Genomic DNA, 18,543 nt, shown 5'->3' with positions numbered 1-18,543 from the left:
CTGTGATTTGGTAGAGGTAGAATCAGAAGACCTGGGGGAAATTCCACAGCTTGCCTACATTGTTAACCTCTCCTTTTCAGAACTGTGATAACTAAATGAGTTTGTTGATGTATGTAGAAATGGTGTAGGACAAAGCCTAGATACATCATTTGTCCACCAATGTACCATACACACTGACTACAAATAGCTAGGAAGGTAGAATATCTATAAGGAAATTTTATCTGTCCAAATATATGCAAAGCTAAGTCTCTTCCTATGGGTAACGCAGAGGTTAGCTGTTACAGTGTAAACCCAATTTTTTAATGTAGTCAAATCTATAAATCTTTCTTCTTATGCCTTTGATTTTGTTGTAATTCAGGGAAAGGCTTTTCCAATTTTGAGATTCTTAAAAATTCTCTAATGGTTTCCTTTTTCCTTTCATGGATTCATTTTCCAGAAATGAATGTTTGATGTTTTGAGAATTTATGCTCTATTATACAGTGTGAGGTTTTGATCCATCTTCTATTTCCAGTTGGATATTCTCTTATTGCATCATTTTCAATGTATAAATGGATACGTTCTCCTTTATTTTAAGAAGAAATCATATGTCATTTCATTGAGTGCTAACTAAAAGTTCCCGTTGTTGTACTTAGATTTGTCAGAGTTATGAAAAAGAACGATTTCTCATGTGTACAAATGACATGTTGCATGAAGAAATAGCCATGCTACAAATGGAAATAGCCACAATAAAATATCAGAATGAGGAAAAAGAAAATAAGTATATCAACCACATTAAAATTGTGGAAGAAGTGAATGAGAACCTTCAAATGACCATGAAAAAGAATGTGGAAAAGTTAACAGACACAGTATCTCAGTATAGTGACCAGCTTAATGCTCTGGCATGTGAGAATGCCTTGCTAAATGCTCAACTACAAAATGAAAAAGAGAGCAAGGAACAACTGCAAGCAGAACTTGCATCCTGCAGTTCTAGACTGACTGCTGCAATACATGATCAATACGTTGATCAAATTCTGATGTCAGGAAGAGACGTCAAAATGTCTTTCCAGAGAGCAGGACATGAGTGGTTTTGCTTACGGAATGAAATAAATGTACCTGTGTCTGATCTCAAAGAAAACCATGAGACTTTTGGTCAAAACTGTTCTAAGGCTCAAAGTCAAATCGGTAGCCTGGAAGATGAGTTCCATAGCACAAGAAATGTTCTGAGAGATAAGACTCTGTCTTTGGAATGTGTCCAAAGACACCTCTACCAAACAGAATGTCAAATGGAAAAGATCAATCAAATGTATGAAAATGAACAATATCAAGTGAAGAAATACATTGGACAACAGGAATATCTAGAGGAGAGAATATCTGAACTAGAAAGAGGAAATATGTTGCTTCGAGAGCAACTGGTGTACGCTCACAGCAGAGCAGAGCATAAAGAGGAGACACTGATGAATATGCGAGAGCAATTTCAAGATACTGTGAAAAACCTTCTAGCTGAGAACGGAAAGCAAACCCGTCTGCTAGAAGATAGAATTAAGCAGTTAATCGGTGAATGCAATCAGTTGAAAGAAAGGCTGTATCAAAATGAAAAAGGGAAACCAGAAGAAGTAAGTATCAAGAAACATAAATCTTTTTCAAAGTTCCTGAAAGAAAATTTAAAGTAATCTTTGTTTGTGACCATATGTTGAATCTAGTTGAATATAAACATATCTAGATGATAAATGTATTTGCAATATCAGGCTAGAAACATACCTTGTTTCCAGCTAATAAAAGTTATACATAAAAAATACTTTTTTTAAATTTATATTTTATTTCAGGATATTATGAGGGTACACACGTTTTGGTTACATTTTATGTCTTTGCCTCACCCAGGCAGGGTTTAGAGGCACGCTCTTCCCCTCTACCATGCTCACCATGTCCATTAGTTGTGAGTTTATGCCCTCCCCAAACCCCTAATTCCTGGAAAATATTACTACCGTGTGAGCGCCATAGTGTTGATCAGTCAGTGCCAATTTGATGGTGAGTACATGTGGAGGCTATTCCTCTGATCCTGTGATACCTTATTGTGGATAATGGGCTCAAGCTCAATCCAGGAAAAGTATAAGTGGTGCTAGACCACTGTCATTTCTTATTGTCATACACAATTGTGTAATATTCTTTGTATGCATATACCACATTTTAGTAATCCAGTCATGAATTGACGGGCACTTAGGTTGGAACAGAACATGGTAGACCGTGGTCAGGTTCAACAGTAGGAGCAGGAAATTCAAGAAAAAGCCACACAGTTTATTGCAGAAAAATTAAGAGAAGTCAACCTATTTTTACAGGTTAGTTAAGTGTGAACTGCACTTGCATTCATTTCCCTGCAGATTATATTGTCATATGTACATTGTGTGTGTTTTTTCTACTACACTTTTAGCAATTGGTTTTGTAGATTTCTAGAATGAGGGTGGCGTTTGTTTCTCCCTTTAACATTTTCAGTTTATCTTTGAGAGTAGTGATGCACCTTAGAGAATCATTTGTATATTTAGGCCAGTTAGCATGCAGTTAGCATAAAACAATAGTACTAGGAAAAGAAAAAAAAAATGGGATTTAGAAATTCTACCATACTCTTGAATTGTACTTGTGTTACAATGTTCAGTTTTTAAAATTGTAAATTATTTCTATTCTTTAGATTATTAGATTCCTTGAGTACTAATTTATGAATGATTAAATTTTTTAAAACCCAAATTGAATGATCGATTTAGTTGATAATTGCTGGTAAGTATTTTAAACCTCATCTTCTTTTGTCATGTATTTAAAATTGCTCTCTGAGGATGGGTGTGGTGGCTTATGCCTGCCAGCACTTTGGGTGGTGGAGATGGGAGTATCACTTGAGAACAGGAGTTCGACACCAACCTTGGCATCATAATGAGACCCCGTCTCTCCAAAAATAATAAAATGTGCCAGGCATGGTGGTGCACACCTGCAGTCCCAGCTAGTTGGGATGTAGAGGCAGGAGGATCGCTTGGGCCCAAGAATTGGAGGCTGCCGTGAACTGCGACTGGGCCACTGCACTCCAGCCTGTGTGACAGGGAGATACTTTCTCTAAAAACTAAGATAAAGCAAAATCAAATAAAATCACCGTCTGATTCAAAAGTGAAGGAAACAAATATGCAAGAATTGTTTAGGTTGTCACTGCTAAAAATGTATCCTTTTAATTTGTTTCAGGCACAAGCAGCATCGGAAGAATACAGACGACAGTTGAGAGAGAATCATCTGGCTGCAATAAGCAGTCAGAGGGAATTCAGAATGAATAATCTTGAATCCCAAGTCTCCAATATGACAACTGCTCCAGAAGATTTTCATTGTATTGAACTGGAAAAATATAAACACTTCTATCAATTAGAGTTAGAAGACAGAAAATACTTGCCAAAGAAACTAAAAATGTAAGTCAAAATATGGAATGGAAAATAAGTTAAGATCATTAATTTGCCTTGAAAGCACGCCTTTTACTAAGACAGGTTCATGAGATTAGTGGGAAGTGAAAGCTAGCTAGATAATATAATTTTGGAAAATTATATTAATAAATAAACTTGCCTTTAAAATGGGAGTGCAGGACAGTTTACATCTCTCCCTCTTTTCTTGTTTTATCTGGCTTTGTTTCTCCTTAATAGTCTCACGTAGTTAACCTGACCTGATAGTCCTTGAGCTAAGTATTTTGGAAGCTTTATGATTTAGAGAGGGATACTGTCATAAAACTGCTTGTCACCATCCCCCTAAATGAAAATATTAATGAGTTTGACTCCTTTTTGGAAGACTACAGCCCGAACCAAATAGCCAAGTACTGCAACTACTTTTGGTGCATTCTGGCACTCAGTAAATTATCTTGTTTATATTGGTTTACCAAAAATAATAATTTCTACATTTTCTTTTTTTTTATTTATTCAGGATGTTATGGGGGTACAAACATTTTGGTTACTGAAAGGGTGAATGAATGACCTAAAGGACACATTTCACACACAGGTTATGTGAGAGCAATGTGGCTGGTTTATTCACCCGGGTGTGGGTGGGCTGAGTCAGAAGTGTCAACACAGAAGGGAGTTCAATCAGGTTTTTTATAAACCGGGATAGCCGACCCCCTCCCACCAGCTGTGTTCAGTTCTTTGTTTCTGGGCCACACTGGCAGGTGGAGAATTGCTTCCTGCTATGGGCAGCAGAGGACAGTGGGCACAACAGTTGTTTGTAGTACATTTTTCTTAAAATGACCAAGTCCTATGGCCCCTTTCCCCAGTCGCATCCATCCTTCTGTTCTGGCATAGTCCTTATCAGGAGACCTAGGGAGGGATAGCTTTGGTCTACATCAGGGAGGGAGCGGGAAGGAATGCTGGCTGCAACTGTCTGATCTACAAAGTCCGGGGTCTCCCCAGACTGCTGTGGCTATTGTTTTATGAGCCTAAGCTTTGCATTAACCACATTCTGTCCTATACATCCTTTTTGGGTTTCTACCTGTAATAAACCTAACAGTTGCATACAATACTGTTTGCCCTGCCCAAGCTTGGGCTACAAGCATGTCCCTTCCCCATACAGTGTACTCTGCTTCCATTAGTTGTGGGTTTACCCTCTACCCTTCCCCCCGACCAGCACCCACTCAGTATTACTACCATGTGAACACCATAGTGTTGGTCAGTTAGTACCAATTTGATGGCGAGTACATGTGGTGCATGTTTTCAACCCTTGTGATACCTCACATCAAAGGACGGGCTCGATCTCTGTCCAGGATAATATAAGAGGTGCAAGGCTCTTTCAGACATCAGCCTAGGCAAAAAATTTATGAAGAAGAACCCCAAAGCAATCACAGCATCAACAAAAATAAACAAATGGGACCTGATCAAATTAAAAAACTTTTGCACAGCCAAGGAAACTATCATTAGCGTGAATAGACAACCTGCAGAATGGGAGAAAATATTTGCTTTCTACACATCTGATAAAGGGCTGATAATAAGAATCTATATAGAACTTAAGAAAACAACAAGAAACAATCAACCCCATCAATACATGGGCAAAGGACAGGAACAGAAACTTTTCAAAAGAAGACAGAATAATGGCCAGCAAATATAAAAAAGTGCTCAATATTTCTACTCATTAGGCAAATGCAACTCAAAACTACAACGAGATATTACCTAACTCCAGTGAGAATGGCCCTTATCAAAAAGTTCCAAAACAACAAATGCTGGCCTGGATACGGAGAGATAGGAACACTTTTTACACTGCTGGTGGGACTGCCAATTAGCACAACCCCTGTGGAAAGTAATTTGGAGATACCTCAAAGAGCTAAAAGTAGAAATACCATTTGAGCCAGTAATCCCACTACTGGGCATCTAAACAAAGGAAAAAAAGATGTTCTAGGGCCAGGCATGGTGGCTTCCACCTGTAATGCTAGGACTCTGGGAGACCGGGGCAGGTGGATCATTTGAGCTCAGAAGTTTGAGACTGAGCAATAGCCTGAGCGAGAGCAAGACCCTGTCTCTACTAAAAACACAAAGAAATTATCTGGACAACTAAACATAGACAGAAAAAATTAGCCAGACATGGTGGCACATGCCTGTTGTCCCAGCTATTCAGGAGGCTGAGGCAGAAGGATTGCTTCAGCCCAAGAGTTTGAGGTTGCTGCGAGCTAGGCTGATGCCATGGCACTCTAGCCTGGGCAACAGAGTGAGACTTTGTCTCAGAAAACAAACAAACAAACAAAAAGACATTCTTTCATAAAGACATCTGCACTCCAATGTTTATAGCAGCACAATTCACAATTGCAAAGATGTGGAAATAACCCAAATGCACATCAATACATGAGTGGATTAGTAAAATTTCAGATATGTAACTATGGAATACTACTAATCTACCTTTTCATAGGGATAATCATTTTGTTGTGTGTATTTAAGGAGTATAAAATGATGTTTTGATATGTTTGTACATAGTGAAATAGCCATTATATTGCACCAAACTGATAAATTCACATTGTTCATTTTCACTTACTATTCCTTTCAATACAAGTGTTTCTTATGGCATCCACAAGAATCTTATAAATAGAGCCATTGCAGAAGGCAGCAATTATTACTTGTTAAGCCATACATTGCTGCATCATTGATAGACATTTCTCTACCCTCCTTACTTTATTTAAATTACTTCTTTTTTAGCAATTCCCCTAGGAATATGAATATATATATATATACACACACACATACACACACACACACACACACACACACACACACACACTCACTTCTTTGGAACAATTGTGAAAGCGTAACTGCACAGAGTAGGCATGCTTTGACACATCTTCAAAGTTAAAACACTATTTACTGGGAAGTTCCATTTACTCTTATGGTCACTTTTTGAAAATGTAATCATTTAGGAATCATTTAAGAAAAAATGAAATACTAAACATTTGTCTTTTTGCAATCTTCACAGAGCTACTGAGAGGCCAGCAGCGTTCAGTAGCAGTCTTGTTGCAGAGACACAGGAGACCAGAAGTTTCTCTGGCCCTTGTACAATGAGCACAGAGTCAGCTTCTGCTGGAACTGTTGTTGATGGGTTAGGTCTTCACAGAGAATTTCCTGGAAGAGAATACTCACTGTTTTCTTCTTCCTGCCCATGGACTTTAGATACCAGCTTGAAGAATAACTTGAGTGAGGTTAGTTATATGATCTTCTTTCCTTTGGGTTTCAGATTTCTGATATAATTACTGTTTTTAGTTTGGTGAAATACTGAGTTGTTTAAATGACCTATGCATGATTAGTAACGGTTATAATTATCTGCGTTAATAAAGAGAGGAAAGAGAAAGTTTTCTATTTTCTTAAATTCCCTGCAGCTCTCATTTTCAAGAGATACCCAGATAGTAATGTTATTCAATACATGTAAGTAAAATGACACATTTTAGATTTGTTTAAAGGCTGCATTTAAGTTAGATGTTAGAGATTGAATTTTCTGTAATAACAGGAAGTATATTGAGAGGTCCTTTGGCTTCCTTCCAATTGATTTTAGTTTGGCTGTGGTTGTGGTTCATAACACTTTTGAAGTTTTCCTCTACCATCTCAAAGTTTCCACCCTTAGTCACAAGGGAATGATTGGCATCCAAACACTTAACCACATCTGGATATTTATTATTTATAGCAGTCCAAGAGAGGTAAGTTTTATGAATTAAATAAACCTGTAGTACTACAAAGATTAACTTCTCTTTTTAAATTAAAAGATTTGTCATTTCCTTACATAAAAGTACATGTTTAATTGCTAAAGTAATTACAGCCTTTTAATCTCAAGTTTTGTAAAATTTGCCTATTGGTGGGCAATTGCACAGCACTTTTTAGTTAAATGAGGCATGTACTTGAACTTTTAAAATGGCATTCACTTTTGTCTCTCTATCTTGCCATCACTTGAATGATTGATGACTAAGATGGAAAATCTATCAAGACATTTTGCTGTCTTTTTTCCTTCTATAATCTGTGCCAGGCACTGTATTGCCCTTCAGGCGACAACAATTCTGAATTTCTAGTAAGGGAAATATGAGGAAAATGTGTGATTTAAGGGGAAAGTAAGAATAAAATGAAAGAGTCTTTTAAAACATCATTTAATATTTGACAGTATCACTTGTCAATATAGATAAAATCACTCAAGCCTCCCACCAGCCAGGACAAAACTAGAAGCATCAATACTCCAGACCCTTTTCCTAAGCCTCTGGGTGCCCCTCCCAGAGCAGCTCCCTTCCTGGGATCTGGGTCCATCCCTTTCCCTTCTGAGCTTTCATATGTAACCTGGGAAAAGATTATTACATTAATAGGCCCTTAGTTCAAGTCACGTTACGATGTACATTTTACATAGTGTTTATTAATGGTAACGTAAGATTCTGTTGATAAAGCCTTCTCCCTTTATCTGGTATTGAGTTGTACTTTTACAACAGCTGGCTGGTAATACTGTTATCAGATTATTCATTTGTTCATGCCTTTCTATGGTGGTGTTCTCACAAAAGTGTTCTGGAAAACAGTCTCTCAAAATACTGGGGAAAGTGTTAGTCAGACATTTGTGAAGGCATCAGATGTCATATTATGATTATCACCACAATATATTTATTAGCTTGAATATACTCTTTCAGGCCCCGTTTTGGGCATTTAGAGGGAGAATACCTTTTATACAAAGGAGTTAAACAAGAATCCTCTATATGAGAACATTTACAATACATTAATAGTTAGAAATGTTTTCACACATTTTTAGAAATAACTAAAAATTGCAACTATAAGCAGCCAGATGTTTCCAAAACCTGGTACTAATTTCTGAAAAGAAATAAAAATTACAATTCATGAGCTATATATTTTTGACCTCTTTTCTAATTCTAGAACATCGTGAATCAAAGAAACTAAGTTTGAAAACTGGCTCTAACCTATATTTATCCTTATTTCAAGCAAATTTTGGGAGATCTTAGTGTTCATATGACAAAATATCAGTCATAAGACAGGCAGCACAATATTTTTACCTAATCTTAGCCAGTAGAATATTCACATGACATTATGACAGTGCCATTTTCTTCATGTGTGTATTCATGATTCTGTGCTAAAATGTTAGTAGCATAGAACATACTTTAATATTTTAGTTTTATTAGAAGTGGAAAATAAAAATTTTATTTTAAGGAAAAATCAATTACAGTGAAAAAACCTCATCATGTTTTATAAAGGGTAGAGTTTTTCTAAGAATTTCAAAGTAACACATTCATGTGAAAGTGTGATTTGAATTGTCCAACCTTTGTACTGATAAGAGAAAATGTCACCCTTTTTGGAGTCATGTATATTCAGTAGACCAATATTAATTGTACTTTTTTATTAGATGATTGTAGACAGCATCACACATACACACTCTGTTATCTAAATGTGAAATAAATAGGAATTTTATTTTATTATGTGATTATTTCTCTATTTAAGCAATCCTCAAGTTAAGTCTAGTCTCTCTAGCAATGCCATGAAAATGTCTCTGGTTTACCTGAAGATTATAAATAATATTTGACTTATTTCAGATGCAGCAGGAGTTGGAAGAAATAACTGTAGGACTAGAAGTAGGTATGCTGTCAAATTTTATGAATTAAATTGAGAGTAATGATTTGATTTCTGAAATCAACTGTAAGAAGTGGCATCCCTCTCTATTATTTGGTTAATAGATACTACATTAAATATTTCCTCTTACGTGAATCTAGTGAAAGATGTGAAAACACTAACATTCATACTGAACAGTATACTTATGCTTCATGATTTCATTATCATATTCCATAGCTTCAGAGAAATCTCATGAAATTTATGTTTTGTTTTGTTATTTTCTGGATCTGCACTTTATTCACTCTACCATCCCTATGAACCTATTCATGCGTCAGGCAGCACACTGGAACTATTCTCAGAAAACGAAGGCATCATCAGCTTTCTACGTTTATGATAATGATTTAAGGCCAAAACCCCCAGACTCATCTAGTGACACTAAGCCAAGCAATTATAGTTCATAAGCAGTCACTTGACCTGTGACCTTTTAAATCCATCATCTACTTTTTCACTGGCATACTTTTGCCCTCAGAAAAGGTTCCATATTTCTTAGCATGGAAACATCACCCACATCAATGTGGTTCTTGTCAATTTTTTCAACTTCATATCTTGCCACATACCCTACACTGCCCCTCTGTTCTAGCATCTCAAAAACTAGACTACTTAGAATTCCACAATGTACCTCCTCACGGCCACCTGTTTTCCTTTACTTCTTCCCTCTATCTGATAATTGTCCCTCAGCTATCAAGTTATGTATCACTCCTACCAAAAAGTGTACTCTACTGATAGAAAACTTGGACAGATGGCCCTTGTCTGTGTTAAAAGAGTGCCCATTTTATACTTGTTATGGTCTCTCTGACTCTGCAGGGTGTTCCCTGCTTCTCCTCTTTGCATATTACAGTATACGATTGTTGAGGTCGGTCATGTGGACTGTGTCATCTTCACCTTGTCATTCCAGTGCTTGTCATAGTTCCTTCGCATGTGGTTGTTGAATGAGTGAAGGGAGCTGAGAAAACCACATGCTGAACCACAATGATAATTAATTTAATGTGCAACTATGGGCAATAATATTTAATATAATAATAATAATATGATAATATAATATTAATATTACAATACGAGTTTTGTATTGCCTGTTTACATATATATTTATCATTCTTATTAACACCAATAATGTTCTTGCCTCTTTCTTACTAGCTTACACTTATTTCCTACAAAATCTTTTAGGTAAAGAATATAATTCTTTACTTTTATTTCCAGGTGCTGCTGGATACGGTCCTCTAGAAGAGTTTCTCCTCTAGGATACATTAATGAGTCAAGTCTAAATGAATATATTCTTTGGAAGGCATCTCAACAATATATGCCAATTTTTTTTTAAATTATATGATGTGAAAGACTTTTAATTGGATCTTGCCAATGAAAGCCAATTTTATATCCTCAAACTGTCAAAGTGTGAGCTCTTTCAATAACCAAACACGCAAGTTTTCATGAATACTTTAGTGAAGTTACTTGATTTCTCATTCGTCTTTTACCATTTTCATCACTATACATAATGATAAATTTACATTTAGACAGACATCATTTTGGTTCAGGTACTGTGGTCATTGTCAATGTTTGGAGGTGTTACAATTGTTACAGTGCCATCAGACTTATGTAATTTTAATTTTCAGCACAGATTTATATGGCTCTTTCTTCCTAGAGACAAAAAGTTTGCCTAACTCTTTTGATTTTTTCTGTTCATTCAGATTTAGATCATGTGTGTTTTGACAAGTGTATCACAGAAGTGATCCTGTGGATCTTCTCTTTGCATCCTAACATGGGATCTACATCTGATTTGTCTTATTCCTGATGATGTTAGCATTGACCGCTAATGGTGGTATCTGCTGTGTTTGAGATTTGACTTGCTGAATGAGCCAAGCATAGTACCTGAAATAAATCTAACTCAGTCAGGTGTGTAATTCTTTTTACACTAACCTTACTTGCTTCAATTTCCTCATATTTTGGTGCAGATTTTATTTCTAAATTAGTGACATCCTTTGGTCTGTTGTTCTCTTTTTTTCTTTTGCTGTCTTTGTCTGGTTTTGATGTGAAGGTGATACTGGCTTTATAAAACTATTTGGTAAGTAATTGTCTTCTTCAATTTTTTAGGAGAGTTTGTATAACCCTGGTGTTAATTCCTTGAATGTTGGTTAAAATTCTCCAGTGAAACCCTCTAGGCCTGGAGACTTTGGGGAGAGGGAGCTGTTTTATTCCGAATGCCATTTGTTTCTTAAATAGTTACGGAGCTATTCAGGTTATCTATTTAATATTGGCTCAGTTTGGATAATTTGTGGTTCTTGAGAAATTGCTCCATTTGTTATACATAGTTAAGTTGATGAGCATGACATTTTTTGTAGCATTCATTAGTTATCATTTTAATGGCTGTAACATCTGCCTTTTTTGCTGCTCATGTCTGATATTAGTGATCTGTATCTTCTCTGTTTTTATCTTTCTCGGTCTTGTCAGATTTTTGTTGATTTTATTTATTTTTTTAAAGAACTAGCTACTTCTTTTCTTGATTTCTTATTATTTTTCTGGTTTTTCATATAATTATTTTTCTTCTTATATTCACTATTTCCTCGTCATTCTTATTTTCAGTTTCTCTTGCTCTTTTTTAGTTTCTTAAACTAGGACTATTGATTTGAACTTTTCCTTTTATAATAATGTAGGTACTTAGTGCAATAAATGTCATCTTCAGCACTGTTTAAGTGGCGTTCACATAATTTCATTAGTTATATTTTTATTTTCATCCAGTTTCATGTATTCTATATTCCTTTCAGCTTTCTTCTTAGACCCATGGCTTTCTTTGATGGGTACTATTTAATTCTCAACTGTTTGGAGAATTTCTGTTACCTTTCTCATTAATTTCCAGGTGTATTCAATTATTTTAAGTGAACGTACTTGTATGATTTCAATGGTTTTAAATTTCTTGAAGTTTATTTTGTGACTTAGAATATGGATTATTTTTGTGAATTCATCATGGATTATTGGAAAAAAAGTTTCATCTGCTATTATTGGGTGGACTGTTCTATGACTACCCACTTGTGGGGGCTGAGAGTGTTATTCACTTGTTCTACGCCTGTGCTGATCTTCTGTCTGTAGATTACTAGAGTGGGGTGGTGAAGTCCTCAGGTAAAATTGTGCATTTATCTGTTTCTCTTTTTAGTTCTGTCAGTTTGTACTCCATGTGTACAGAGGCCATATTGTGTACACATTTAAACAGCTCTTATGTCTTTCTTGTTTGTTGGCCTTTCCATTATTGTGTGATGTACCTCTTTATGTCTAGTAATTGTTTTTGCTCTGAAGTCTACTTTATCTCATATTAACATAGCCATATTAGTTTTTAAAGAGAACTGAGGTTGTGTAGTTTATCACTTCCATCCTTTTACATTCGCTGTAACTATGCTGTTAAATTTGAAGTGCGTTCATTAACAGGCAGCATAAATTTTGTTGAATCATGCTCTTTCCCCCTCCACTTTGGTATTGTCTTTTAATTGACACATGCCCACTATTTGCATTCAAGGGAATTGTTATATGCTTAAGGGTCAGGTGTGTTCTACTTTTTGATTTGTTTTCTGTTTGTTAATTATCTTGCTCTTTCCTCTGCATCTCTTTCCTTACCCTCCTGTTGGATACTTCAGGAGTTTTAGGATTAGATATTGATTTTTTTTACAGTGTTTTTGATAATATATCTTTTATAATTTTCTTAGTGGTGACTTTAATTATTATTATACATGCACAACTTATCAGAGTCCACTGGTGTGGATGTTTTACCATTTGAAGTGAAATGTAGAAACCTTATTTCCATTTAGCTTCCTTCAGCTTTTTACTTTTTAAAATGGAATGGTGCTAAGTGACGCCCCTGTTGCACTGGATGCCACATCAAATATCATTCAAAAACGTATGGGAAGAAGCATATTTTATCCTCCCCTATTTTCCCATTCTGATGTTCTTCTTTTTGAGGTTCCAAGCATTCTTCTGATACCAGCTCCTTTCTGTTTAGAGAACTCACTCTATACATTGGTAAGAGGACGTTTGCTAAGCACAACTTGTCTTAGTTTCCTCCATCTGAGGATGCCTTCATTTGCCCTTCCTTTCTGAGTGTGAATTTTGCTGGATGCAGATTTAGTGGCTGATAGTTCTTTTCTTTCAGCAATTTAAAAATGTTAGGCCTCTTCCTCCCATCCTCCATGGTTTTGAATGAGAAATCTGTCATTTGAATCCATATCTCTCCCTCAGTCTACATCATTTCTCTTGGGCATGCTTTGAAGAGTTTTTAATCTGTCTTCATTTTTCAGTTTTCAGAAGGTTTTAAAGGACATGTCTTGATCTGGACTTCTTTGGGTTTATCGTATGTAGAATTCACTTAGATACTTGAATCTGTAGGGTTTTGTCTGCCAAATTTGTGATATTTTCAGATATTACTTCATTGAATATTTTTTCAGTCCTACTGTCTCTTTCGACTTTCTTTTTTTCCTGGGTCTCTGATGATACAGATGCTGTCTGATGGGTCCCCGCGGCTGTCTTGTTTGTTCTGTTTTATATCTGTTTTTTCCTTTATTGTTCAAAATAGGGAAATTCTATTGATTTGCTTTGAAGTTCATTTATTCTATCTTCTCCCTTTTACTATTGAGTTTATCCCCCAAATTTTAACTTAGTTATTATAGTTTTAAAATCTACAATTTCCATTTGGTTCCTTGTTTTTATTTTGTATGTCGGAGTATTATAGGGTTACAAAGGCTTTGATTACATAATTGCCTTTGCACTGTCCCAAAACAGTGCCCATTCACTAGGGAGTATGCACCATAGCCGCTATTTGTGAATTTACCTAATCCCTCTTCCCCATTCCTACCTGCTCAACACCCTATCAATGTTTCTTCCCATATGTGCACATTAGTGTTGATCATTTGGTACGAATTTAATGGTGAGTGCCTGTGGTGTTTTTCCATTCTTATGATATTTCACTTAAAAAAATGGACTCTAGCTCCATCCAATATAATAGAATAGGTAGTTAATCATTTTTAATTTTTTTATACGGCTGACTAGTACTCCACGGTACACATCTGCCACATTTTTTAAATCTGCTCATGTATTGATGGGCACTTGTATTGTTTTCATATTTTTGCAGTTGTGAACCATGCTGCTATAAACATTCGAGTGCAGATGTCTTTTTCATAGAATATCTTTTCCTTTGGGTAGATGCCCAATAGTGGGACTGCTGGATCAAATGATAGTTCTACTTTTAGTTCTCTGAGTTATCACTATGGTACTTTCCATAGAGGGTAGTGTCAGTTTCCAGTCCCAGCAGCAGTATATGAGTGTTCCTATCTCTTGGTATCCACACCAACATTCGTTGTTTTGGGACTTTTTGATAAAAGCCGTTCTCACTGGAGTTAAGTGATATCTCATAGTGGTTTTTATTTGCATGTCCCTGAGGATAAGAGATGTTCACCACTTTTTAAAGATGCGTGTTGGCCATTAGTCTGCCATTAGTCTTTTCTTTTGAAAAGTTTCTGTTCATGTCATTGACCACTTTGTATGGATTTGTTTGATGAGTTCCATATAGATTCTGGTTATCAGCCCTTTATTGGATGTGTAGCATGTGAATATTTTCTCCCATTCTCTAGATTGTCTGTTTGCTCTCATGGGAGTTTCCTTGGCTGTGCAGAACCTTGTTAATTTGATAAGGTCCCATTTGTTTGTTTTCACTGATGCCATGATTGCTTTTGGGGTCTTCTTTATTAATTCTTTGCCTAGGCTGATGTCTGTGAGAGTTTTTCCAACATTTTCTTCTAGAATTCTTAAGGTTTCATGCCTTGGGTGTAAGTCTGTAATCCATTGTGAATTGATTTTTGTGAGAGACAAAAAGGGCAGTTCCTGTTTGAGTCTTCTGCATGTGGCTATCCAAATTTCCTAGTACCACTTATTGAATAGGTATTCTTTTCCCCACTGTGTGTATGTTTCTTGTTTATCAAAGAGCAGATAGCTCTATCTGGATGGTTTTGTATCTGGGTTTTTAGTCCTGTTCCACTGGTCTATGTCTCTGTTCTTGTGCAAGTACCATGCTGTTTTGGATACTCTAGCCTTGTAGGATAGCTTGAAGACTGCTAAATTGGTGCCTTCCATTTTTTTCTTTATGCTTAAGGTTGCTTTTTCTATACGGGGGTCTTCTCTTGTTTGATATAAAGTGTTCATTTATTTTTTTGAGATATGAAAACAACGTTGTTGGTATTGTAATAGAGATTGCATTGAATCTGTAGATCAGTTTGAGCAGTATGACCATGAGCATGGTGTGGCTTTCCATCTGTTTATGTCCTCTGCTATTTCCTCGCTCAGTGTTTTGTAGTTCTCCCTGTAGAGGTCTTTCACCAGCTTAGGTGAATATATTCCTGGGTATTTTATTTACCTTGTTGCCATTGTGAAAAGTATGGAGTCTTTGATTTGGATCTCTGTTTGACTGTTGTTTGCGTATATGAATGCTACCAATTTATGTACATTAATCTTGTAACCTGAGACTTTGCTGAACTTATCAATTGCAATAATCTCTTGGCTGAATCTTTGGGGTCTAGATAAAATATCATATTGTCAGCAAAGCACAGTAGTTTGACATCTTCTGCCCCCATTTGTATTGGCTTGCTTTCTTTCTCTTATCTAATTGCCCTGGCTAGGAACCCAAGCACTATGTTGAACAGAACTGGTGATAGAAGGCAATATTGTTTGGTTCCAGTTCTGAGCAGGAAATCTTTCAAATTTTCCTCATGCTGTATAATGTTGGCAGAGAGTTTGTCCTATACGGCTTTTATCATTTTGAGGTAAGTCCCATCTATGCTTATTTTGTTAAGCGTTCTTATCATAAAAGTGTTCCAAATTTTATCAAATGCTTTCTGTGCATCTACTGCGAGGATCATATGGTCTTAGCTTACACTTCTGTTTATGTGGTGAATTACATTTATAGATTTGTGTATGTTGAAACATCCCTGCATTTTTGGGATGAAGCCCTCTTAATCATGATAGATTATTTATTTGATGAGTAGCTGAATTAGATTTGCTAGGATTTTCTTGACATGTTTTGAATGTATATTCATAATGGATATTGGTCTGTAATTTTCTATTTTTGGCGAGTCCTTTCATGGCTTTGGGATCAGAGTGGTGTTGGCTTTGTAAACTGTGTTGGGGAGGAATCCTACCTTCTCAATATTGTGGAATAATTTCTGCTGTATAGGCACCAGTTCTTCTTCGTAGGTCTGATAAAATTAAGCTGTGAGGCCGTCTGGTCTGGGACTTTTATTTTTAGGAAAGTTTTTATTGCTGCTTCAATTTCAGTACTTGATATTGGTCTGTTCAGGAATTCTATTTCTTCCTGATTGAGCCTAGGGAAGCATTGTCATTCTAAGAATTTGTCCATTTCCTCCACACTTACAAGTTTACCTGCATAGACATTTTCATAGTATTCATACATGATATTATGTATTTCCATGGTATGAGTTGTAATTTCTCCTTTTTCATTCCTGACTGAGCTTATTAGCACCCTGACTTTTGTGCTTCTGGTTCTAGTGAGGATCTTGCCAATCTAGTCAGGATCATGCCAATTTTCTTTTCTTTTCAAAGAATGAACTTTCTGTTTCATAAATCTTTTGTATAGGTCTTTTATTATTGATTTCATTTAGTTCTGCTGTGATCCTTCTTATTTCTTTTCATCTGTTGGGTTTGGAATTGGTTTGCTCATCCTTTTCCAGTTCTTTGAGATGATTCATTAGATTGTTGGTTTGTGATCTTTCTGTATTTTAGAAAAAAGAATGTATGACTATAATTTTCCTCTCAGGATTGCAGTAGCTGTGTCCCACAGATTTTTGATAACTTGTGTCCCTGTTATCATTTAGGTCAAAGAATCTTTTGATTTCCATCTTAATTTCCTCCTTGACCTGAGTATCATTCAGAAGTATGTTGTTTTGTTTCCATGAATTTGTGTAGAGATGATTGTTTCTGTTGGAGCTGATTTCTAATTTTATTCCATTGTGGTCTGAGTGGATACATAGTATAATTTGCATTTTTTTTAAAAAATTGTTGAGACATGTTTTATTGCTTAGGATATAGTGAAGCTTAGAGAATGTCCCAGTAGCTGATGAGAAGAATGTATACTCAGCAGTTTTTGGGTAAAATGTTCTGTAAATGTCTGTTAGGATCATTTCTCATAGAGTTCACTTTAAGTCCATTGTTTCTTTGTTTATATTTTATTTGGAGGATTTGTTCTGTTCTGTGAAAGGGGTTTTGAAGACCCCAGTTATTATGGTGCTGCCATTTATCATTTTGCTTAGATGAAGTAGTATTTGCTTCATGAATATGAGTGCAGCTCTGTTGACCATGTAAATATTTAGAATTGTTATGTCTTCTTGTTGAATTGTTCCTTTTACCATTACATTATGACCATCTTTGTCTTTCATTACTTTTGTTGATTTGAAGACTAAGTTATTCGATATGAGAGCTGCTACACCAGCTTTCTTTTGGTTTTCCTTTCCATGGAATATTGTTTTCCATGTCTTCAGTTTGAGTCTGAATGAGTCTTTGTGAGTTAGATGTATTTCCTGAGGACAGATGTTATTTGGCATATGTATATGTATTCATTCACCTAATTTATGTCTCTTCAGTGGGCAGTTCAAGTCATTCATATTTATTGAAATATTTGATAAGTGGGTCAGATCTGTTCATCCTGTTGATTAGATTTCTGTTGCTTTGTTTTATCTCTGTGCCATTGTGGTATCTGGCCTTTAACCTTTAGCTTTTGGGTAATTTTACACTGATGAGTTCTATTGTGCTGATCCATGACTAATGCAGTTCTGAGTACTTCCTGCATGGCAGGTCTTGTCTTGAACAACTCCCTCAGAGATTGCTTATCTGAGAACAATTTTATTTCTCCGTCATATATGAAACTTAGTTCTCCAGGATACAAAATTCTAGTTGGGCCTTATTTCCTTTGAGAAGAGTGAGAATAGAGCCCCAGTTGTAAGGTGTCACTTGAGCAGTCTGCAGTTAGTGTGATGTGTTTCCCTGGGTAAGCTACTTACTGCTTTCCCCTTACAGCTCATAAGAGCACCTCTGTCATGTTTAATTTCTCCACTCTGATGACTATGTGTTGTGTTTTCCTCTTCATCATGGCTCCGCCAGGGGTCCTAGGAGGTTCTTGTACCTGGATATCTAGAATTCTAGCAAGGTCAAGGAAATTTTCCTCAATCATTCACTCAATTAAATTATCTAACCGTTGTGTATTTTCTTCTGCCGCCTCAGGAATGCCTATGATTCCTATGTTAGGCCTCTTATCATAGTTCCATATTTTTGTATGCTTTGTTTATTTCCCTTATTTCTCTGTTCTCTCTCTGTGACTGACTGATTTAATTGAAAGGTGGTATCATCAAGCTCTGGGATTCTTTCTTCTGCCTGACCTAACCTGTTCTTAAGGCTTCTTACTGTG

General features: G+C 36.1%; 1 protein-coding gene across 1 annotated transcript in view; it reads left to right on the top strand.

Annotated features, from left to right (window-relative positions):
* Nucleotides 1-18,543, top strand: part of LOC123629975 (ankyrin repeat domain-containing protein 62-like) — a 61,249-nt gene that overhangs the window by 41,396 nt on the left and 1,310 nt on the right. The window contains exons 16-21 of the mRNA XM_045539315.1: nucleotides 633-1,592; nucleotides 3,196-3,413; nucleotides 6,436-6,658; nucleotides 9,026-9,068; nucleotides 10,784-10,988; nucleotides 11,131-11,157. Of these exons, the coding sequence (XP_045395271.1) occupies nucleotides 633-1,592; nucleotides 3,196-3,413; nucleotides 6,436-6,658; nucleotides 9,026-9,068; nucleotides 10,784-10,887 (1,548 nt within the window). The 3' untranslated portion in view covers nucleotides 10,888-10,988; nucleotides 11,131-11,157. The remainder of the gene's footprint in view (nucleotides 1-632; nucleotides 1,593-3,195; nucleotides 3,414-6,435; nucleotides 6,659-9,025; nucleotides 9,069-10,783; nucleotides 10,989-11,130; nucleotides 11,158-18,543) is intronic.

This window comes from Lemur catta, unplaced genomic scaffold (genome assembly GCF_020740605.2).
Source record: "Lemur catta isolate mLemCat1 unplaced genomic scaffold, mLemCat1.pri scaffold_66_ctg1, whole genome shotgun sequence".
NCBI classification, from domain to species: domain Eukaryota; kingdom Metazoa; phylum Chordata; class Mammalia; order Primates; family Lemuridae; genus Lemur; species Lemur catta.
Note: the sequence above shows the minus strand (reverse complement) of the source record. Positions and strands in the feature narration are given on the sequence as shown.